General features: G+C 40.2%; 1 protein-coding gene and 1 pseudogene across 1 annotated transcript; one reads left to right on the plus strand and one right to left on the minus strand.

The window, feature by feature from the left end:
• Positions 1-508: 508 nt before the first annotated feature.
• LOC121465479 lies at positions 509-1,220 on the plus strand (annotated as a pseudogene).
• A 14,879-nt stretch (positions 1,221-16,099) lies between these two features.
• On the minus strand, positions 16,100-18,027 carry Fibin (fin bud initiation factor homolog). Its single transcript, XM_041678956.1, has one exon. The coding sequence runs from the start codon at positions 17,616-17,618 to the stop codon at positions 16,965-16,967; it is 654 nt and encodes a 217-aa protein (XP_041534890.1). The 5' UTR covers positions 17,619-18,027; the 3' UTR covers positions 16,100-16,964.
• Between the last annotated feature and the right edge of the window lie 7,499 nt (positions 18,028-25,526).

A 25,526-nucleotide genomic window follows, 5' to 3' on the forward strand; every position in this document is an offset into this window, starting at 1 on the left:
TTATTTTTTTATTAAGCAATGGTCTCTTGGGTTGCATTATGTTTTTGCAGCTTCTTTATTTTAGAACCAGTTAAACTTCCTGTGCCATCAGCTGAGCTTGCAGTGTTGACAAGTCAGCACACAGCAATGATTATGTTTTGTGCACGTCAAAACCACCAAGTGAAAAATGAAAGTACCAGTCATCCAGATGTTTTGTCTGCACCATGTGAAATTATCAGTTAGACTAAACTGGCTCTCTTCAGCCCTTTCATTGTCTTACTAAAGTGTACAGAAAGCCCTAATCAATGGGTAGACCAGTTTGTTGTTGTTGCTGATGGAAAAGAGATGAAATTATGCTATTTATAGAAGCTTTCAATTTCAATTTAGATACTGTTGCACTGCATATTCTTTATTATATGAAATGTCTGAATTGTTCTCAAGAAGCCCGGCCCTCCATATGATTCAGCATATTAAACAGATCTTGTAATATCAATATTTCCCAGATTTTATTTTCTTTATACATGTTAGAATGTATTCGTTATCTTTGGGAAGAAATTTTATCCTTATATTCAAGACCCTCAATATAACTATCCTTGGTGCTTATATATTTGGCCCCAGGTTTTGCTTAACTTTAAGACTACTGACAATCCAGGAGCTGTGGCGGAAGAAGCAGTCAGACATGATGCGCGTCCTGCTGAGGGTCCACCGCTGGCAGTACCACCAGCTGTCCGCGCTGCACCGGGCTCCCTGCCCCACCCGGCCCAACAAAGCGCTGAGGCTGGGCTACAAGGCCAAGCAAGGTTACGTCATGTACAGGATTCGCGTTCGCCGTGGTGGCCTCAAACGCCCGGTGCCCAAGGGTGCGACCTACGGCAAGCCTGTCCATCATGGTGTGAACCAGCTAAAGTTTGCCCGAAGCCTTCAGTCTGTTGCTGAGGAGAGAGCTGGACGCCACTGTGGGGCTCTGAGAGTCCCGAATTCTTACTGGGTTGGCGAAGATTCCACATATAAATTCTTTGAGGTTATCCTCATCGATCCATTCCATAAAGCTATCAGAAGAAACCCTGACACCCAATGGATCACCAAACCGGTCCACAAGCACAGAGAGATGCGTGGGCTGACGTCTGCAGGCCGCAAGAGCCGTGGCCTTGGAAAGGGCCACAAGTTCCACCACACTATTGGGCTCTCACTGTGCAGCCTGGAGAAGGCGCAACACTCTGCAGCTCCACTGTTACCGCTAATATACGTAATGTTTGTACAATTCATACCCAATAAACAATTTAGGACTGTCCAAAAAAAAGAAAATCTTTATTGTAGGGGATTTTCCTATGCACTGAAGGATGCTTAACAACATCCGTGGTTTCTTATCATTTTCTTTTATATTATGCTCTGTTCTTTTTGTATATTGTGATTCTTTTTTTTTTTGAATAAACATTGTCTCACCTTAGGAAGTAGGGTGGATAATATGCCACCCATTCTCCCAAGTGCCTAGGAGGGAGAGTGGAAGAGAAGTAGAGACTAAGCAAGGAAGGGGAAAGGGAAGGAGTGTGGACTTTAAGTGTATATCATGTATTTCTGTGTATTAATGGGGGAGGTATTATGTGTTATGAATTATGTCACATATAAAGCAGAAGTTTTAACATATGTGCCAAGAGTACAGTGAGCTAGATTTTATCATTTAGTCATCAAAATCATATGCAGTGATGACTGTAATTTCTATATTATAGAATAGAAAACTGAGGGCTTGGAGGCTTCATTCACATATCACAAGAGTCAAGAGGAGAATCAGGACCTAAGGTGAGAAACACAGTCTCTGGACTCTGTTTTCCATAATGGATAAAGCTGTAATAATTTAGCTGTCAACCTTGGGGCAGTTCACTTGGGCTCATCTTCCTGTTATTGAAAGATGGCTCACCTGGGGCAAAAAGCCAATGGAATTTCCATGGTCTGTGAGCATTTCCATCCCAGAGCTCTCACTTGCCTTTAATGAGTTTCTCAGACCTTCCTTACCATACGAAGCTTCCAGGACTGAGCTCAGCCCAAACATGAAGCTTTTGGGAATGAATTAGGAAAGTCTATTCAGTTGTTTTTGTGGAAGGAAAAAATGATGCATAGTACCTTTTTAAATTTTCCCCCAAATTAAGCAGTATTGGAGCTTTCAAGGCTACATGTGGCCAGATATTTATGTCAATGTTCAGAATAAGTCTGAAAGGGATGGACATACACTTAGAAATCTTTCCTTTCCAAGTAGAACACTGGATTTGAAGGCCAGCGATCCGGCTGGCAAACTACATGCAAAGCAAAGTTCATCAGCTGTGACAGCACTGGGTTCTTATTTGGGCTTTCCCATTTGCTGTTTCTTTACCCATCCAGCACACTGCATCTTTTCTGGGCTTGCTATTCAGTGCAAAAAATTCACTTATTTCTGAGTTTAGACAAATCACCCAACTAGGAGTTCATCCACATATATGTTCAAATGTCTTTTAAACAGGGTACAAGGAATGTTATGTATAATGTTTCATTTATTTAACTCAGACCCTGCAAGGTGGGTGTTATCATTACTGATTTATATAAAGGGAACTCCAAATATGGCTGCATACGGATCCTGGACAGTAGTATAAGAACTGGTGCTGAGCTCATGAGCTAGTCTATGAAGCCTTTCCTATTGTAAAGCCCTCCATCCTGACAATAAGCCAGATCTTGGAAAGCTGAGTTATTGTTTATGTTACATAAGAAAAGCTAGAAGGAGTTGGGTGTGTTACACACAGGGAAGAAGTTACCATGTATTTGATCAAGTTCTTATGGGAAAGGAAGGAATGAGGGCCGAGGGTTCCTGAGTGGTGAACGATATGTGAAGAGAGATTACTCTTAACTAAACAAAGAAATTAAGGAGGGCACACATACACATACACACACATGCACACGCACACACACACACATCCTCTGTTTATGGCTTTGAAGAATCATTGTTGTTAAAATGACCATACTGCTCAAAGTGATTTATAGATTCAATGAGGTAACTTTATTATCAATGATATTCTTTGTACTATATGAAAAGAAGTCACCCTAAAATTAGTATAAAACTGTGCTGTAGGACAATGGCCTTTTATCCTGTCACTTGTATTATTTTTAATAAAATGCTGATTGGCCAGTAGCCAAGCAGGAAGTAGAGATGGGGCCATGCAAATAGGAGTATTCTAAGAAGAGAAAAGGTCAGTGTACAGCTGTCACCCAGCTATAGAGGAAGCACGATGAGAATGCCTTGGTGATGAAAGGTACCAAACCATGTCCCTCACAGAAAACATGGCTAACATAGACAAGAATTATGGGTTGAGATGTAAGAATTAATTAGTAAGAAGCCTGAGCTAATAGGCCAACTAGTTTATGATTAACGCAGACCTCTGTGTCTGTCTTTGGGACTGAATGACTGCAGGACTGGGCAGGACAGAAACCTCGGTCAACAAAACCGTGAAACAGGCAAAGAAGTCTTAAGCAAAATGAATACTGAGGGAATTAAAACAGAAACATGATCACCATACTGACCAATAGACTACATCACAGAGTTTAGATAGAAATTCATGCATCTGCAGTCAAGTGACTTTTCACAAAGGCAAAAACAGCACCCGTGGGCCTGGACTGTCTTTTTAATAAGTGATTCTGTGAACACTGAATAGTTACGTACAAATAATGCAGCCAGATCCTGTTCTCTCCCATTATTAAAACAACAAAGGAAAATCTCTCAGAATGAATGGATTAATGGCTTCTAATATGACATGAAACTAGGAAATTACTAGAAGGAAACACAGGATAAATGTGGCTAGACTTTGGAATGGGTAAATTTATTTTTTTATTTTATTTTATTATTATTATTATTTTCTTTTTTTTGGTTTTTCGAGACAGGGTTTCTCTGTGGTTTTGGAGCCTGTCCTGGAACTAGCTCTTGTAGACCAGGCTGGGTAAATTTATTTTTATTTGCTTGCTTTTGCTTTCTTTTTGGCAAGACCTCCAAAGCTTAGGTAATAAAAATAAAAATAAATAGGGTTTCATCGAAGTGAAGAACAGAATGAAGATGAAAGCCACATAATTTACAAACTGTGTATCTGAAAATGGACTAATATCCAAACATGAAAGGAACAACAACCAAAAACTAGAATGGAGAGAAATAAATAACCAGATGCGTACGCAGCAGGACTAAATAGATATTTTTCAAAAGAAGATACTAAAATGACAAAAACAAAAACACAGGCCCAAGATCAGCTTTGTATGACCTGGGACATGCTAATCAGTGCTGCTGTTATCTTTCTCTAATCCCAGGAGGAATGTGTAGCATCAAAAAGGTTAACAAGGTGTGGAGAAGGGGAACACCATCATACTGGTTATGGTCATTTAAACTTATGTAGCCACATAGGAAACAGAATAGTGATCCTTTAAGAAATATAGAGTACAAGTCCCCTGCAATTTGGCAGTTTTGCTACTGGCAAAAACCCAAAGAAAATGAATTCCAAATGTTGGAAAGTCATCTCAGCTTTAATGCCTACTGCAGCACTATTCACAATAGATAAGAAATAGGAGAGGGAATCTAAGTGTTCATCATTGACAAATGGATAAAGAAAATGTGGGCCACATACATCATGAAACTGTATCCAACTACAAGATAATTAGACCTCTGTCTTGTTATTTGCCTCAACAAAGAAGGAACAGAAGATCAATGCATCAAGTACAACAAGCTGAGAACGGAACAACTAATTCCACATGGTTCACTCACAAAAAGAAAGCTGATCTCAGAAGTGAGAGAGGTGGTTTCCTGTAGAGGAGGAGTTCTGGGCAAAGGTTGACCAGGTGTTGCTAAATGAGACAGTTACATAGGATTAAGAAATTCTCTGTGTGCACATGGTTAGGTGTGTATGGTGCCCACTTCAAAAAGCTAGGAGAAAGTATTCTGAATGTTTTTACTTGGCAAAAATAATATATATTTAAGGATATAGATATGTTTAATGTGATTTAAATGCTAAATAATATATAGGTATATAAATCATCACATATCACACCATGTCTCATAAGTATATATAATTTTTGTATTTATATTTTTCAATTAAAAATACTTTTATAGTAAAAATGCAAATATTCCCTTAGGAGCTGGACTTTCTAATGAGTGAGTGAGTCTACTTGCCCAGAGAAAATTGTCTTCTAACTTGAACTCCTGTGCTATAGTTATGTGGTAGGCTGAGCTACCCGGAGAGGGACAGGGCACTAAGGACAGGGTGTGCTGGCCATCTGGGTCTGTGACTGTGTGTCTTAATTCTTCTTATTAGGAATTATTTTATATGACTTAGAATGAGTTTCTTCATACCTAGGCCTCAGCTTCTCCATTTGTTATTATTTCTGGCTTCTTAGTAAGGAGTGTAATTACTACAACTTCCTTCCTTTCTTTCTTTCTTTCTTTCTTTCTTTCTTTCCCCCACCTCTCTCTCTCTCTCTCTCTCTCTCTCTCTCTCTCTCTCTCTCTCCACCATCTTTCTCCAGAAGTATGGTTTTCTTTTGCTATTTGTGCCTGTCACAGGCTATCACAATGCTTGCATTCCATTACACTCCCAGGTTGACTAACTCAATACTGAAAACTTTTACTAACTTATTACATTCTTATTTTAATCCAATATTTGTTTTATTTATCTCCTTGTACCACTGAACAAAAGCCAGGAACTCTTGAGTTCTAATTTGAAGATGTACTCGTCATTTTAGGAAGGTGTTTCTGTTAGGGTATAGGGTGGGCCCGATCAGCAGAGGCCACTAGCCAGTGATGAGGCAGCATTGCTGCAGATCACAGAGTATAAAAGGGCTGGCCAGGCTTTGGAGATCTCCTGTATGGGTAGCAGATCAGTATACACCAAACCCTTGGAAAGAGCTACTATGTGGACTGCTGGTGTTTAACGTGGGTGGCATGTTTAGAATGGCCCTCCTGGCAAATACCAAATAGAATATAATGACAATTTCTTCTTATTAATTATCATCTGAGTGTAGCACAAAGAGTGTACAGTATTGGGTGCTCAGTAAACATTTGCTAAGTGAATATGGAAGTGAATTAATAGCTTTTTTATAAATAATCTTTTCTCCACAATTTAAAGTCAAAAGTGGCATTGCGTGTTTTGGTAATGGTAAGATTTTTACAGAGGAAATGGGAAAACCCTCTAAATGCTGGCAGCCTATTAAAGTTGTGTCACTACTGTGGGCTGTCTGTTCAGATCTTGTACTGTGCTTCTTTCTCTGTGGTAAAACTCTTGGAAATTAGAGGGTTTGTGGAAAATGTGATTGTGGAATAAGCATTTATCATAGTATGGCCTTTGCCAGTTTCTAAGCCTGAATGGGGTTTTGTTTTAGCCAAACAGTCAAAAATTGTGCTATTTTGAAAGTGTTTCAAGTCACCCAAATGCCTTTAATTTAGAAAAGAAATATGTTTCTCAACTCTTTGTATTTGTAGTTAAATATACACATGTATTATCTTTCACTGGACCAGACTGTATGCCCTTGTGTTCAGCAGAGTAGAGGTTTAAACCTATTTTTCAGCTTATGTTGGAGAGATCACATCTGTCCCTGTCCCAATTTAGCTAAACCATGGACTCTTTACTTGAAACCCAGCTGAAGGGCAAGCGAATAGAAATGGCCAGTTTACAGAACTTTCCTCCTAATGCAGGAAGTCTACAAAGTTTCATGCTAATGCCTCTAGGCCCTCACTGAAAACCACTGCCATCAGAGCCAAAACAGAGATGTATTGGTTCAGGTTCTTCCAGTGAAGACCACTGTCATCAAAGCTGAATCAGGGATGCACTGGTCCAAGTCTTCCCAGTAAAGACCATTGCCATCAAAGTCAAAACAAGGATACACTGGTGCAGGTCCTCCCAGTGAAGGCCACTGTCATCAGAGCAAATGAGGCTGGATTGGTCCACTCAAGTCCTGGCAGCATCAGGACTGGGGGCCAGAAGGACTGCCAGGCTGTGAGATGCAGCAAATTCCACCATCATACTCTAAAGTTACATATAGGGATTCATGTTGTCGCCATAATTCTTTCCATATTGAGTGCCTATGAGGACTGCCACCTCAGCTGAGACATGGATTCAGGTTTGAGGGACTAAAAGTTGGACTTTTCTAGGGCAGACAGGAAATTATCATTCTTATTCTTGCTCTTCTGTTGTCATTATTGCCATGCTTGTGGTTTCCTTCTCTTAGCCCCCCCTCCCCAACTTCCTAGGATGCTACATTTCTTCTATGTGTGTCATCATGCTCAAGGCATAGAGCAAAAGCATCTGGAAATAGAGGGCAAACCAGTGTTCCAATTGCTATTTTCTATTGTTCATTCATTCTCTCGAGCAAAACAGGGCAGGAATGTTTGTGGTATAAACACATGTATGAGAACTTCTCTCATGAGCTTGGGCACAAAACATCTTTGGATTCTGAGAAACATTCTTAAAATGAGGAGGGAAGGACTGGTTCGAAGAAAACACATAGATTAGTGGCTTTCAACCTTCCTAGTTCTGTGCCCATTTAGTTCAGTTCCTCATTCTGTGGTGGCTTCAAATCATAAAATTAATTTAGTTGCTACTTCATAACTGTAATTTTACTACTGTTATGAATGGTAATGTAAGTATCTATTTTTTCCAGTGGCCTTTTGGGGTCACAATCCACAGGTTGAGAACCCCTGATATAGAATTTTTAAAATGTTTTCATTTAATTTGCAGAACAGACGAAGTGCCTGTTCTTAAAACAAGTTTTTTATTGGTGAGAATATTCTAACTTCTACTTGGTATAAATAGCAAACCCCTTTCATAGGCAGGCTTATCAAATCCTCACATGAACCTAAAAGAATGTGCATTCAGTGGTGGAGAAATAAGAGGCTCCAAAAAATTTCTTAATTTGCTTAGATTTCCAAACTAACACATTATAGAGGTACAGTGTGAACCAGGCTCTACCTCTATTTCCCATAATTCTAAAGGTGAATGAGTCTATAAGGCAAGGGTAGGGGAAACAAAGGCAAGGAACCTGGGAGAGGCAAGGGGAGAAAGAACTAGGGCAGGATCAAAGGGACCCTTGTCAGGAAAAATACAATTTGGAGGGAAGACAACTTGTTGCTCGTGCTCTTTGCAGTTGAAACAGTCATAGAATCTTACAGAGCTGTCAATGGTTCACCTGACTGGCAGCAAAACTTACATTTTAAAATTGTCTTGGTCTTGGAATGAGAGCTGTGCAAAAATCAAAGCAAGAAAAGACACCCAGGAGACACATTTCTTTAATAGATAAGGGAATGAGAATTTCACAACTGGATAAAGCAAGCCACATTGACAGCCCTGTAGTAAGCGGACTTCACCTTATTAAACATAGCAGTCATCTTCCCTTCCATAGAAAACTGTCGACATACAAAATACCCTTCAGTTTTTAAAGAAATACTTTAAAAATACTAATGGTTGTATATAAGCCATCAAAACAAATGTGAACTGAGTCTAAACTGTGTTCTATGCCTGTGCTGAGTTCAAAATGCAAACTTTTCAAGTCATGTTGGGATTATAGCTACCACAGGGAGAAGCCCATGAAGTCTCTTTGCCAGTTGTATATGTATCAAAACTTGCCATGATCAGAATGTGAGAATATATATGCAAGTTCTTGGAGAATACAGTCAATACAATGGAAACTGCTCCTAAGTAAATATCGACTCTTCATTCAAGACTCTTGCAGAAACAAGAAATTTACACTTTATCCATTATAAAACGAAACAGACAACCCCCAACAGACAACAAACTAACAAAACAAAAACTACCGAAAAAACTATAAAAAACTATTAGACAAAAATTTGGTTTGAATTTTACTCATGTATTTATTTTGTGTATGTGTGAGTGTGTTTTGTGCATGTTTGTGTGTGTGCTTAGTGCATGTGCACATGCATGCATAAATGTAGGCCTATGAAGGTCAGAGTTTGATGTTGGATATCTTCCTTATTTGCTTTCCATCTTATTTTTCGAGACAAGGTTTATTATTGATCCTGGAGATCCCTGTTTCTGCTGATTGGCTACCCAATGAGCCCTGAGGCATCACATATCTCCTTTCCTCTTATTCTAGTGCTCTGGTTACAGACAGGTTGTCAACACTCTCAACTTTTTAAATGGGTGCCGGGTCCCTGAACTTAGATTCTCATGCTTACGCAGCAAGTACTGTCCCACTTCTCTCTCTTCCCAGATCAGGTCTGAATTTTTTCAATTCAGAAAATTGTACAAGCACCATTTTCACTTCATAGGCTACTCATTATATATATTTAGTATAGGATGTGAGCTAATAAGTCCTTCTGTCTAGTCTCCTGCCTGCAGAAAGAGAAAAAAATAATTTGGAGGTATGCAAATAGTTCTTTTAGCTGTCTTAAAAAAATAGTAGTACATTTCTAGATGGCTCTTAGTTCTGGAACAAGTTACTTTAGTCCCCTCGTCACTCTGTTTCCTTATCTGAGAAATTAGTAAAACACAGGGTTTGCCTGAAAAATAATCCTGAGAAGATTATTTTAAACATATAGGGGAAATAATACTTGGAATCGTGTTTGTCTTCTTTATGTTTGTTATGTTTTTTTATATCTTTAAGTTGAGAACATATGATTTTTTATAATCAACAAAAATAGAAACCACATTAACATAAATAACAAAGGTCATGCATCTGTTGAATGTATAATTATGACAAATCTTTAATCACTGTGTTTATGTTTGTAGATAATTGTGGCTGATGCTCTAGAGCAATCTTTAATCCCCACATAGTTCTACTACAGGTCTTTAAGGGTCCTTTTCTCCATGTGTCTAGGCCATTTCTATTCTGGTTATGTCACATTGTGGCAAACCAAGAATGTTAAACAGTCTGACTTTAGATATGGTATTCCCCAAAGATCAGCCTAATGATAAAATTACTAAAATAAGTTACAAAATCCATTTCTCTGTTTTGGTGGATTATTTTCACAAATTCTATATGCCATTTAGAACTAAGGCTTCTGATATTTACAATTGTTTCCTATCTTATATTAAAACATTTTGAAAGGTTATTTACCATTTCTATTTCCTACCCACATAAGACTTTGTATCAAGAAGACGTTAATACTTAGTTTCTGAAAATGTCCTAAGGAAGTTTGACCACATAATCATTTAGGGTGATTTTATATTACTAATGAATTTTATGGATGTCTTCATGAGTTATCACAATAGTTTGTAATCTTAGCTTTAAAGCTTCTATCTTAAAGTATTGTGCCCATTTTCTTAGTGCGTTGTAAATACGAATTTAAAAGGCAACGTGCAGCACATGAACGGTTGGACAGTTTTTTGGTACCACCACACAAAGTGCCAAAGGCTTCTAATGGCCATGATTGCTTCTATCAGCCTGGTTTGGTCAGTACAAGAGATGAACACATTTTGTCTTTCATTGTGAGACCCCCAAATACGTAGATACCTGCAGAATGCTTCAAAATAGAATTTGGAACTGTTCAAGTGTTCAGATCAAAGGAGCAAAAATCTCACAGAAAAAAAATTATCAATGAATAATTCAATACACAGAGGATCTAAGCTTCTCCTGACATCCAGATAGCATCAGCAATTTGACCCGCTAAGGAAATCATTTGGAGTAGATAGCTGTGGGATCATACTTGATCATATATCTATTTACATAACCATCAATCAAAGGCAACACCATGCTTGGTTATTTAAGATCACATATTTTAACTTGGGGAAGAACCTAGGATTTCAGTGCAATGGAAATCTCTGAAAGAGTAGTAAAACCCCCAGGTACTATTTGAAGTGTTTGCAATGTATTGTATTTTTCCGTGAAGTGTTTTATTTCCTGTTATGGTTTAGATCTAAACTAGTCACCGAAGTGTCACTTGTGAAAGGCTTCATCTGTAATAAGAGTCATCAGAGATAGACTACAAAAGTGAGTGATCCTAAGGAGTTTGATGTAGTTGTTAAACTTTTGATAGGTTTATATAATTTGAAGGCTTAGAACATGAAGAAAATTTGGAATTAAATAAAAACTTTAATGAGTTCTGACGGATATTGAGGTCTTTAATCCATTTGGACTTGAGTTTTGTACATGGTGATAGATATGGGTCTATTTTCATTCTTCTACAGGTTGACATCCAGTTGTGCCAGCACCATTTGTTGAAGATGCTTTCTTTCTTCCATTGTATACTTTTAGCTCCTTTATCAAAAATGAGGTGTTCATAGGTTTGTGGGTTAAAATTCGGGTCTTCTATACGATTCTATTGGTCAACTTCTCTGTTTTTATGCCAGTACCACACTGTTTTCATCACTGTAGCTCTATAATAGAGTTTGAAATCAGGGATGGTAATGCTTCCAGAAGATCCTTTATTGTATAGGATTGTTTTGGCTATCCTGGGTTTTTTGTTTTTCCATATAAAGTTGATTATTGTCCTCTCAAGATCTGTGAAGAATTTTGATGGGACCTTGATGGGGATTGCATTGAATCTATAAATTGCCTTTGGTAGAATTGCCATTTTTACTATCTTAATCCTCCCAATCCAAGAGCAAGCGAGGTCCTTCCATTTTCTGGTATCCTCCTCAATTTCTTTCTTCAATGCCTTAAAGTTCTTGTCAAATAGATCTTTCACTTCCTTGGTTAGAGTTACCCCAAGATATTTTATGCTGTTTGTGGCTATCGTGAAAGGTGAAGCTTCTCTGATTTCCCTCTCTGCTTCCAAATCCTTTGTGTATAAGAGGGCGACTGATTTTTTGGAGTTGATCTTGAAGCCTGCCACATTACTAAAGGTGTTTATCAGCTGTAAAAGTTCTTTGGTGGAGTTTTGGGGGTCGCTTATGTACACTATCATATCATCTGCAAATAACGAAAGTTTCACTTCTTCCTTTCCAATTCGAATCCCCTTGATCCCCTTATGTTGTCTTATTGCTATTGCTAGAACTTCAAGCACTATATTGAAGAGGTATGGAGAGAGTGGACAGCCTTGTAGTGTTCCTGAGTTTAGTGGGATGGCTTTGAGTTTCTGTCCGTTTAATTTGATGTTAGCTGTCGGCTTGCTGTATATAGCTTTTATTATATTTAGGTATGACCCTTGTATCCCTAATCTCTCCAATACTTTTATCATAAAGGGATGTTGAATTTTGTCAAATGCTTTTTCAGCATCTAATGAAATGATCATAGGGTTTTTTTCTTTCAGTTTATTTATATGATGGATTACATTGATAGATTTTCGTATGTTGAACCAGCCCTGCATCTCTGGGATGAAGCCTACTTGATCACAATGGATAATTTTTCTAATGTGTTCTTGGAAGAGAAAGTGGGAAGTACCCTACAACAGATGGGCACAGGAGATCGCCTCCTATGTATAACCCCAGCAGCACAGACATTAAGGGCAATATTGAATAAATGGGACCTACTAAAACTGAGAAGCTTCTGTAAAGCAAAGGACACTGTCACTAAGACAAAAAGGCAACCTACTGACTGGGAGAAGATCTTCACCAACCCTGCAACAGACAAAGGTCTGATCTCCAAAATATATAGAGAACTCAGGAAACTAGACTTTAAAATGCTAATTAACCCAGTTAAAAAATGGGGCACTGAACTGAACAGAGAATTCTCAACAGAAGAAGTTCAAATGGCCAAAAGACACTTAAGGTCATGCTCAACCTCCTTAGCGATCAGGGAAATGCAAATCAAAACAACTTGGAGATATCATCTTACACCTGTCAGAATGGCTAAAATAAAAAACTCCAATGATAGCCTTTGCTGGAGAGGCTGTGGAGGAAGGGTTACCCTCATCCATTGCTGGTGGGAATGCAATCTTGTGCAACCACTTTGGAAATCAGTGTTTCGATTTCTCAGGAAATTCGGGATCAACCTACCCCTGGACCCAGCAATACCACTCCTGGGAATATACCCAAGAGATGCCCTATCATATGACAAGAGCATTTGTTCAACTATGTTCATAGCAGTATTATTTGTAATAGCCAGAACCTGGAAACAACCTAGATGCCCTTCAATGGAAGAATGGATGAAGAAAGTGTGGAATATATACACATTAGAGTACTACGCTGCGGTAAAAAACAATGACTTCTCGAATTTTGCGTGCAAATGGATGGAAATAGAAAGCACTATACTGAGTGAGGTAACCCAGACCCAAAAAGATGAACATGGGATGTACTCACTCATAATTGGTTTCTAGCCATAAATAAGGGTCACGGAGTCTATAGTTGGTGAACCTAAAGAAGCTAAGTAAGAAGGCGAACCCAAGGAAAAACATATAGTTATCCTCTTGGCTATGGGAAGTAGACAAAATTGCCGGGGAGAAAATTGGGATCTTGGGGGTGGGGTGGGATGGGGGTAAGGGGAGATGGGGAGAGAAAAGGGAGAAGGGGAGGATGGGGGGAACTTGGGGAAAAAGGATGATTGGGATAAAGGAAAGTTGGATAGGGGAGCACGGAAGCACAATTCTTAGTAAAGGGAGCCACCTTAGGGTTGGCAAGAGACTTGAACCTAGAGTGGCTCCCAGGAGCCCAAGGCGATGTCCCCAGTTAGTTCCTTGGGCAGCTGAGGATAGGGAACCTGAAATGACCCTATCCTATAGCAATACTGACGAATATCTTGCATATCATCATAGAACCTTCATCTGGTGATGGATGGAGATAGAGACAGAGACCCACACTGGAGCACTGGACTGAGCTCCCAAGGTCCCAGTGAGGAGCAGAAGGAGGGAGAACATGAGCAAAGATGTCAGGACCACGAGGGGTGCACCCACCCACTGAGACAGTGGAGCTGATCTATTGGGAGCTCACCAAGGCCAGCTGGACTGTGACTGAAAAAGCATGGGATAAAACCGGACTCTCTGAACATGGCGAACAATGAGGGCTGATGAGAAGCCAAGGACAATGGCACGGGGTTTTGATACTACTTAATGTGCTGGCTTTGTGGGAGCCTAGCCAGTTTGGATGTTCACCTTCCTAGATATGGACGGAGGGGGGAGGACCTTGGACTCTCCACAGAGCAGGGAACCCTGACTGCTCTTTGGACTGGAGAGGGAGGGGGAGAGGTGTTGGGGGAGGGAGAGCAGGGTGGGAGGAGGGGGAGGGAAATGGGAGGCTGGAAGTAGTCGGAAACTTGTTTTTTTTTTTTCCTTTTCTCAATAAAAAAAAACTTTAATGAGATCTAGGTAAAGATTGGGATATGTGATCAGTTGGGCCTTGATCTCATATACAGTCCCACCCCCTTTCCTTGCTATATTTGGAGGGGAGGGGAGAATTGTAGCCATTACGAAGAAAGAAACCTTGTTTAATCATCCCCCTCTGCCACTGTACTGTGCCCTACCCAGTGCCCAGTAAGAGAGTCTAAGGATCATGGACTGATACTTGTAAAAACGTGATCCTTCCACTTTTAAGTTGGTGTTCTCAAGTATTCTGGCACAGCAGTGTAACATGACTAACTTGACTGTTTAATTGTATAAAATCCCTCACATAGTTTGCTGTTGCAATGAGAAGGAATAACTTACTTCTTAGTGTTGGCCCTTACTAATAATACTGACTTTTCAAAAATGTTAGCTATTTTTTTACTGTGTCTAATAATAGCTAAAATAACAATGCGTTATTTTAACAATCTGTTTTAAGTAACACTCCAAAAGATGTTTGTTTGATGAAGTCCCAACGTTTTCTAATTTTTAAGAATTACCCACAGCCTAAATCTGTACCTGGTACAGAATAAGTAGTCAGCAAACACTGGCAGTAAACAAACAAAAATCCTAAATTGTATGGATGTGTTTGTGAGTGGATTTCTCAGCAAAGAGAGTATGTGATTTATTTCACATTTTCAAAACATTTCATTGTCTAAGAAGTAAAGTCAAATCGTATTGCTTTGAGTGAATATTATCACCGTGTGAGTAACTAAGCCTAATGTTTAGTGACAAAGTAGAGAGGAAAGGTCTTAGTGGGCCTGGTCTGTGCCATAAAAAGGTGACAAGTGATATCATCTCTTGGGCTCTCTGTTGAGGACTGTTCCCACCATCTCCTCTTACCTGCAAATTCCCGTCTGCTCTCTGGATTACCTCCACAAGATTCTGGATATCGCAGGCTGTTTATCTAGCCACGAACTGAACATTTTACATTTCGCTTTTGTCAGAATAAAGAATATTAGGCTGAAAAGAATCTCACCCACAATCTGCAGCAATGTGTCACATACCTCTTCCTGCACCCAGTAGAATGCTGGACAGCAAGCTCCTGTGCCTACTGCGTTCTTCTTAACCTGATCTTAACATGATCCAGTGCAGCTGTAATCAACTGATTGAGGTTGGTGTGCAGGAGGAAAGCAGTTTTCCAGCCTCATCATATTCCAATATCCTATTACCTCTAGTGAAGTCAATAAGATGGCGTTGGATTTGTCTGTGTGCTGAAATAGCTGAGTGCTTTGGAGTGATATGTCATTTTGGGTCAGGAAGCCACGTAACTTTCAGATATTGAAGGACCAAATATCATACTTGTTCTGATTTTCTTTCCCTCATTCTTTTCAGAATAAAGAAGGAAGCCCTTTAAGGTACTCTTTATTTTCCCTGGACACAAATCTACACAGTCAATAAATACTACTCTGTGGGAACAGAAGCATGTGAACTCTTGTGTACCTTGTGTGTGGATGTACGTGAAAAGAAAGCATATTTAAGGCGGTGATGAGTATTGAGCCAGGATAATTGAATTGAAATGAAATGCATTCATATTTTGAGCCATTTAATTTAAGAGCACAGAACTAGTTTTCAAGTTGTTAAGCATCACCAACTCTGAAAGTATATAATGCTGCCTCTCTACCCTGAGAGTACAGGAGGTGGAGGTCTTTCTGACACTCTTCCAATCTTAAAGTGGGGAAATGTAAGATTTCCCAGCAGAAGAGGAGAAATCAAATGTACAATTCGGGTACAGGCTAGGTTCTTATTTCCCTAGCTGGGATGATGCCTGTGAGCAGAGAGGGTGGGATGATCCACCATACACTCTCCTCCTTTATTTCATCCTCATTATGTAGTCTGGTAAAATGGCTTCACTCTGCCTTCTTTCTTCTTTGCCCTGGTCCCTCTTTGAAATATGGAGATTAAAGATGAAAATTAGAAAGTAAGCCAGTATTATATGAAAACATATTTATTGACTGAATAATAAAACTTAGGTTAAGGGGTTTCTAGAATTAGACTTCCCCCTTGAAATATAAGTTTCCAATATGCAAAAAGAAGCAATACTTCCCGATCCCAAAAAGAAAGAATACACTGGAAGCCTAAATCATAGACAGTGAGGGGTGTATTCCAGCAGTCTGTTTCTTTGATGGTACAGCGAAACACGCAGCAGATCCACATCGTGTGTGTGGGCAACCGCCCCAAAGCTTTGCTGTCTCAAATGCTGCATCCTCAATTCACACAATCCCACGGGGGAACCTTGAGCATTTTGCTGCTGGCGATTCGCAAGTAAGCTCTCAATAACACTCCTACAACAAAACAAAACTCAGAACGTGGTAAATAAATAAGAGCCAGAGGAGACTCAAGCAACTTCCTCGGCTGGCAAATGTGCCACAGACCTGGAAGCTCATCTGAAAAGCAGGCACCTCTGCCTTCAGAGACCAAAGAGAAGGCTGAAGAAGCAGTGGAGCTATCCATCAGTCCCTCCCACCCCCTTCAATGTGTCCACACAATCGTCAGGATGAGGAAGGTTAATCAGTCCTCCCACACAAAATACATCCTTTAGATGGGGCTGAAAGAAAAGATTCTGTAGAGCTATGAAGTCCCTTAAGAAAAATACCCCAGGGATTACTTTAAAACTTCTTTTTTAAACCGGTGAAAAATCTTCAGTAATAACATAAATAATACACAAAACTAAACCAAAATCAGAGTGACTCAACCTCTTAAAATTTTCTTTCTTTTGAAAAGACAACTCCAGACGCATGCTGAAAGTGCAAACCGGGGTAGAATAAAAGTTACAATGGAAAATTTAGCCCGTTCTCTGTCCCCCACCCTCCAGATAGTCGCTTTTCAGTCGACCTAGCCGGGTCCCATGGCTCCTGATGGTGAGTGCCAGCAGCTCATATTTGTCTCTGAGCCCCACTGAGATGTCCAGTGTCTCCTTCAGCAAGGACTTGGTGTGGACCAGCATCCCCAAGAAGTCCTCGTTGAGTCTGCTTTCCTGCCGGCTATCCTGCTCCTGGCCCTGCTTGAACTTGCTTTCCAGTTCAGTGAGGGACTTGTCAGAGTTGGAATAGGCATCCCCAATCTGGTGGGACTCCCGCCTCAAGTACTTGCCATAGCTCTCTTCTCCATCAAGATCATAGGAGATGCTTTTGCTGATGCCCTCCAGGACGCGCCCGGCATCCTCCACCTGGCGGCCCAGCACTGTGAACTCCTCTCGAAGGGTGAGGCTCAGCAAGCTACTGGCTTGGCCCCCTTCCCCCTGGGAGCAGCGCCGGCGATCACTCACCCTGAAGAGCAGCTGGCATTTCTCTGGGTCATCATTCTCCTCGTAGTCTCCATCAGGCACGAAGTAATGATGCAGAGTCCCGTTAGACATTTCTGGGTACAGGGGACCATCAAAGTAGCCTCGACACAAATGGCAGAAGAAACCCATCCAGATCAACTTCGGGAACATCATTCTGGATATTTGGGAGAAGAGTTTTAGTTCAGGAACAAGGAAAAGGGTTTCCCCTGGGAGTCAATGGCTCCCAGTGATTGCGCCCTCCTCAGGATCAGCTCTCTTGCTGCTCTGTGATCCTGGTTTTCCCGCAGGCTTCATGTGGCTCTGCGCAGCAGCTGCCGCGTTTTGCACCGGCTCCTCTCGGTCCCTGATTCTCTTTCTGCTGTGCTGCTGGACCTCAGCCTTGGCTTTCCGGCAGGATCGTCCTTCCCAACCAGTGGGGACTTGCTGCTTGGGGCCCTGGCTCTGCGGCCACCTTTGGAGTTCCCTCTGGCTCCAGGGAGATGGAGCTAGTAGCTAAGAGAAGCTGCTCCTGCGTTCTGATGCTATTTCAACCCTTGGACTGGGTGGGAATACAGAGAGCGTTCCCTTTGGCTAAAGATATCCTAAGGATTGCAGGGCTCTCAAATTACAGCTCATTTCGTCACTTGGAAGCCAGGGAACAAGTTTGGAAAGAAAGCTCTCACCAGGTCCCCCATTAAAGGTACAGGGTATCTTTTCCAACATCGGAAGAGGAGACACTGTACAATAGGACTTAGCTTGAATGTGGGTACTAGAGGATGAATATAAACAAAACATCCAACTGATTAGTATGTTTAGGCAAGAGGCGATTGCTTTAGACATTCAATTACCAGGTAAGATATATATGTACTCATTTTCAAAACGTTTTCTTTGAGCACAAAATTCTAAGTATCAGAAATAGCAATTTTGTTCACAAATGGCTTAAAGTTTACTTTTAAAAACTAATACTTCAAAAACAGCATAGTGCATAGTTGCTAATCCAAATAAAGAAATTAGAAGTTTTCAGTTAAATCAATAAAAGGACAACTGAGACCACAGTGCAATCTATTAAACAAAATTCTACAGAGCCTTACTGAGTCCTTTATCTAGTATTTGACTGCTGGGGGCTCCTGTCAGAGACTTACAAAGCTGGTATTTTTATCCACAGGTAGAATGTTAAACAAATTGCTACTGTCTTATAGATTGTAGTTCAGTCATTAAGGTAAAGGTTTTAAAATTAAGTTAAAAAACTCATTTTCTTGAAAGAAAATAATTTACTGTAATTAATTCATGCATGCTAACATACCACAACTGGTTTAAAGAAGTAACTCAGATATTTGTCCAGCTTCCAGCTCTATAGCATGCCCATAAACATATATATTCAGAACACCATGTTCCATGACCATTACAAAGAGATAGAACCCCTAATAATGTTTAAGTTGTGGGTTCACGCTTTACATTTTCTCTATCAAGTTCCTTTCTCTTTTTAATATTTACATAATTTGCCCATCACAACCAGTTTCTTCAACTTGTACTTCTTGATTGAACTAATCCCTTTGTAAGTCTGCACTATTCTCACACCACATGGAAACCCTTATGGAGCTTGTCTCTGATTCTCCAGCTTTGGGAACATCAGCAGGCAAGTGAACTTGTAGATGGTGAGGCTGCTGTGTCTAGCAGAGCTTCAGGTACTGACTTAGGTGGGTGCGGCTCTCTTCTGAAGGACCCTGACACACATCAGAACATGTGGGACTTGGGATTTCAGCAATTTTAGTTTTTTATTTGTGAATTGATTGTTAACTAGCCATTTGATAAGTCCTCCATTTGTTTAAATAGTTATTATACATCAAATTCCTCTTCCAGTATTGAAAACATATCAATGAACAAAACTGGAAACAAATCATTACTTTCCTAGAGATTTTAATTTTGGAAGTGCAAAGAGAATTAAAGTAAAATAAATAAACTTCCATTGTATATTGGATAATTTCAGGATCGTGGAGAAAAGAAACAGGAAATAGGTGGAAAATGGAAGCAGGAAGCTTTTATTTCCATAGCTGCTTGCTATTTCTGCCTTGCAATGTAACTTCACCCCTCACAGTGAGTGCCCACTGTTCTGTAGCATCTCCCTTGGCACCATGGCAACACGAGGGACAACTTTCATTGAGATGCACACAGCCCTGCTGCTGACAGAGCAGTCATCCCTCTCGCTGTCACAGGCAATCCAAACTCCTAGACAACGAAAAGCCCAAGTAACTAATTATTTTTTAATGTAAAATTATACATACTTTCTGCAGTATGTTCATGATGGCCTCACACTTCATTTTTCTTTAGACACTTGACATAATGAAAATACAGACCAAAGCACTGTTCCTTCATCTTTATGCCAACTAGGAAACCAAGGCTCATTTTTATTCTGTCATAGTAGAAAACTCGAACCTTCTCTAAGTTAGAGACTGAGCTCGCAAGACATTGCCTCATTCCATGTCCATGGGACATTCCCAAATGACAGCTGATGGGTTTAAATTGCTGATTTGGCCAAAGAAAAGACCAAGGCTTTACTCAGATTCATTCCACTTCTTGCACAATCCACCCCCCTCTGGTTTACAAACCAATTCAATTATGCAAAGTCACATTAAGAACTCAATACCACTTTTCTGATTATAGGGTGTGCTTTTAATTAAACATGTAGACCAAGATGTGCAATAAAATATTTCAGTCTTTCACTTCTCTTGTCAGAGTCAGGCGCATAGAAATGTACAGTCAAGGATAGAAGAGATGAGTATATTTACTTTCGTCGCGTAATCATTTCATATAAAGATAAAAATACCATGGCTTGAATCATAAAGAGCTATGTCTGTTCATGTGAGTACAGTCTTACCAAACACAAAGGAACATTCATTGACAAACATACATTTTAGATTAAATTTTCAGAGAGATATAGTCTAAAACCTGGTTTTCTTTTATTGTGCCTTGGTCCCACTAATTGTTTATTGTTGGGCAGCACCCTTCACTTATGTTTCCAAGAATAGTGATATTTTCTAGAGCTATATGCAACTTGTTTGTATCTAACAGAAATAGCAGATGAATTTTCTGTAGTTGAAATTGAAGTCTCTTACATCAGCATCAGTGCCCACAACTGGCCTCACTAGATAGATCCATAAATTAAGATTAAGATAGTGTGAGTCTTGGGATAATCCATTTGGTTTAGGAAAATAAGGAACCCTGTGTGTCAGCGAAAGGTATACCATATGAACTACATGGCTGGGTAGTTTAGAATCCTGTTTAGAAAAAGCACAGTATGGAGACATATTCAAGGAAACTGTTGATGAATGGTCTTACACCATACCTCATTTTTGTGATGCTCACTTGGGAGGCACTGCTACTTTTTTGCAATAGTGTGCTTGGAAGTGTTTAGTAGCTGGCTAATGGGGCAGGGCTCCCATATTCTGCATTTGCTGATTTTCATAGTGCAAATATACTAATAAAAGAGAAAAAATCCTCTTTATGGCCAGCACTATTGAATGCAGAGTTGGGGAAGTGAATGTACTCGTGTGCAGTCACCCAGCATTTTTCTCATGCAGACACATTAAATGTAGATTGGTTCAAGAGAATAGGAAGCAGCAAAGCCTTACAACTCTAAGTGATGAGTTCTGCATATATGTCTCGTTTGTTACAGTTTTTAGATTGCCAGTTTCAGTGGTTCAGATTTTAAAAACAGTAGTATTTAACAATGTAAAATTCCTGGAAACCTAACAATCAGCTCTCAACAAGCGGTGCAAAGCCATTTCCAACAAGCTGTCTTCAGCACACATGATCTTTTGAAGAAACACTTCATTTTTTAAAATTTTTCATAATAGTTTTTATTGCTTAATGCTTACTATGTGCCAGAGTCCATCCAGGACTAGTATGCTAGGGTCAAAGCTAAGGTGACTTCTGGGAGTTTGTCTGGGAGAAGTGAAGCCAGAGATAAAGTCCAAACACAGTATAAGAACAGAGTCTTCTAGAGTAAAACTGAAGTCTATTTTCTGCTGATAGGGAAAACATTTGAGCCTAGACAGAAGCTTGAAGACAAGTGGGAAAAGCAGACATCAAACAACTTGGACTTAGGAAGGGTCTCTGGAGTCACAGGTAAACAAATGAATCTTGCTGTCCAGTCCCAACTATTTTACAAATTTTTTAATTCTCAGCACACAGCATCAGCAAAATTGGCTCACCTGAAACTTATGTATCTTTTTTCATTTTAGTGTCCTTGAAAATCTTTTTTCTCAACACTATCCTGAGTGAGATAACCCAGACCCAAAAATATGAATATGGTATGTACTCACTCATTAGTGGGTTCTAGCCATAAACAAAGGACAGTGAGCCTGTAGTTTGTGATCCTAGAGAAGCTAAGTAATAAGGTGAACCCAAAGAAAAACATATATAGATTCTCCTGGAAATTGGAAACAGACAAGATTGCCAGGCAAAAGTTGGGAGCATGGGGGTGGGGTTGGGGGAAGGGAGAGTGGGGGAGAAGGGGAGGATTGGGGAGAGCTTGGGTGAGTGGGGTGGTTGAGATGGAGGAAGGATGGATATGGGAGGAGGGAAGAAGATATCTTAATTAATGGAGTCATTTTGGGGTTGGCAAGAGGCTTGGCTCTGGGCGGGGGGGGGGGGGTTCCCCAGGAGTCCACGGGGATGACCCCAGCTAGGACCCTGGGCAGTGGAGGAGAGGGTGCCTGAACTGGCCTTATCCAGTAGTCAGACTGATGGTATCTTGAATGTCACCATAGAACCTTCGTCCAGCTACAGATGGAGGAGATAGAGACAGAGACCCACATCAGAGCACCGGACTGAGCTCCCAAGGTCCAGTTGAAGAGCAGAAGGAGGGAGAAATATGAGCAAGCAAGTCAGGACCACGAGGGGTTGGTCCACCCACTAAGACAGTGTGCCCTGATCTAATGGGAGCTCACCAAATTCAGCTGGACTGGGACTGAACAAGCATGGGATCAAACTGGACCCTCTGAATATGACTGACAATTGGGGCAGACTGAGGGGCCAATGATAATGGCACTGGGATTTGTCTCTACTGCATGTACTGGCTTTTTGGGACCCTATTTCACTTGAATGCATACCTTCCTAAGTCTGAATGTAGTGGGGACGGCTTTGGACTCCGCACAAAGCTGGATACCTTGCCCTCCCTTAGGAATGGAGAGGGTTTAAGGGGAGGGTGTGTGGGGAAGCAGGGGAGGGGGAAGTGGGAGGAGTGGAGGAAGTGAAAATTTTTATTGGTATAATTTATAAAGTAATAAAAAAGAAGACAGAAAATAAAAGAAAATCTGTTTTCTCTTGATCAGTGATTACTTTGACGATGAGAGCGGGAGTTTAGGTTACACTGTGAACTTAAAACTCTGTAACTTCCCTTTTTCAAATGCTTTCTGATATTCTGCCTATTCTTAATAATAATAACAGTACTACTTTTATAGAAAAGAGGCTTACATTCATGAAGTATATATTAGTTACTTGTCCTGTTACTGTACTAAAATACCCAATGAGAACAAACTGAGTGGATGGAAGATTTATTTTGGTTCACATTTCAAGAACAAAGTTCATTATGGTGAATATGCTGTGGGGGTAAGTGCTTGAGGGAGCTAGTCACAATGCATTTATAGCCAGTAAAGAGGGCAGGAGGGAGAAGAGAGAGACAGACATCAGTGCTCAGTTTGTCTTCTGTCTGTACTCAATATAGAACTCTAGTTCATGCTATCGTGGTGGCTACAGTTAAAGCATGTCTTTTCATTTTAATTAACCTCATCTAGATAATCCAACACAGACAAGGTCAGAGACTTTGTCTCCTAGGTGATACTAGATCCTATTGAGTTAGCTATATTTACTATCAGAGAGTTTAGAATGATTAGGTCACCAAACTGTACCTAGAGATCCTAGAAGGAGAAATGATTACACTCCAAATATCTAAAAATTATCAGTCTGAGATTCTGGACCATATCAAAGGGAGAGAAAGGGCAAAGGGTATTTTCTGGGAACATAGAAGATGGAGGTCCTGAGGTGAGAGGAGCAAGGTTATTGAATAGATGGGGACAATACAGATAACAGATAAACCATTAGGCACTTTGGAGATGACTTTAGTCAATTAAAAATTAGGCAGCAGCACTTATAAGCAGTGTTTGTTTAGAGACTGTGAGAAGAATAGAGGGAGGAAATGGAAAGGAGGTGCAGTGGAAATGGGACAGCTGGTGAAGGGCTTACTGTGCAAGCATGGGCACCAAGTTTGTTCTCTGGAACCCATGTGAAAGCTAAGTATGCTAAATGCCTATTATATTACCAATGGAAAAAAAGAGATAAGAGGATTTCTGGGGTCCATCCTGACTTCTCTGGCTAGTCAATCAAACCCAAGAGGTAAACTTCAAGCCCTTGTTGCAAAAATTATATAGTACCTGAGGAATGATGCCTAAGATTGTACTTGGGCCTCTATGCATGCACCACACACACACACACACACACACACACACACACACACACAGAGAGAGAGAGAGAGAGAGAAAAAGAAGAAGAGGGAGAGACAGGGTGGTAGAGAGAAATGGAAAGAAGAGAGAAAGAATTTATTACATCAACTGTTTTCTCTGACATCATTGGTTATGGATGGGGAGGAAGCCATTAGAGTCTCAAACAGGAAATGGGTATTCTAAATAATGTGAATACTTATTTCATATATTTGGTCTAGCTAGAATATACAAAGCAAAAATCTATTATTAGTCAAGTTTCCCTAGGAATATAATTGATAGAATGAATCTGTATATATTAAAAAGGGAATTATTAGAGCAGCTTACGGACTATAATCTGGCTATTCAATAATGGCGATCTCCTGATGGAAAAATCTAAGAATCCAGTAGATATTCAGTCCATGAGGTAGATGTCTCAGCTTGTCTTCTACATTACCCCAAAATGTAGGTACAGATATTAATGAAGAAACACCTCTGTAGTAGAATAGATGAACTTGTCATTGGGAGTAAAGGCAGTTAGGCAAAAACAAGAGCTTCTTCCCAGGCCTGTTTATGTGGGCTGCTACCAGTTTTAGGGTAGGTCTTTTGACTTCAAATGGAATGTCTTAGTTAGCATTTCTATTGCTGTGAAGGCTACCATGACCATAGCAATTCTTATAAAGAAAGAATATTTAATTGGGGTGGCTTACATTTTCTGTGGTTTAGTCCATTGTCATCATGGTGTGACATGGTGGCAGGCAGGCAGCCATGATGCTGGAGCATGAGCTGAGTGATAGTTCTTACATCTTGACTCACAGGCAACAGGAAGTGATCTAAGCCTCTAGGTGGTATCTTGAGCATATATGAAACGTCAAAGTCTGCTTGGGCAGTGACATACTTCTTCCAATAAGACCATACCTACTCCAACAAGGCCACACCTCCTAAAGCCACTCCCTTTGAGGGTCATTTTCTTTTAAAGTACCACATTCACTCCCTGGCTCCTAAAGGCTTGCAGCCATATCATAATGCAAAATGCATTCAGTCCAACCTCAAAAGTCTCCATAGTATGTAACAGTCTCAACCTTATTTAAAAGTCTAAATATTAAGTCTAAATTGAACGTCTAATAAAGTCTAAGTGTAAGAGTCTAAATTATTTCAAAGTCTCTTCTGAGATTTATGCAATCTCTTAACTGTAATGCCCTGTAAAATCAAAATGAAAAAGGCAGATCACATATTTCCAACATGTAATGTCACAGTATATACATTAGTATTTCGAAATGTATGGAAGGGAGCATAGTGAGGAAATACTGGACTAAAGACCAAAACCCAGTTGGATAAACTCCAAATTCTACATTTCCATGTCTGACGTCAAAATGCTCTTCGGGTCTCCAGCTCCTTTCAACTTTGTTGACTGCAACACACTTCTCTCTCTTGGGCTGGTTTTACTCTCTGTTGGCAGTTTTTCTTGGCAGGTATTCTATAGCTCTGGCATCTCTAACATCTTTCTGGCCTCCAAAGCAATCAGGCTTCAACTTCATAGCTTCACTTATTCACTTAGGCCTCCGTTCAGGGTTACCCCTGACACATACCTGACCTCAGCAGCTTT

This window comes from Microtus oregoni, unplaced genomic scaffold (assembly GCF_018167655.1).
Source record: "Microtus oregoni isolate MIOR12 unplaced genomic scaffold, Mior012 000031F_ref0000149, whole genome shotgun sequence".
In the NCBI taxonomy this organism is placed as follows: Eukaryota; Metazoa; Chordata; class Mammalia; order Rodentia; family Cricetidae; genus Microtus; species Microtus oregoni.

Excerpts from the sequence above, each read along its gene's own strand:
- Fibin (XM_041678956.1), bottom strand. The coding sequence starts at position 17,618 with ATGATGTTCCCGAAGTTGATCTGGATGGGTTTCTTCTGCCATTTGTGT.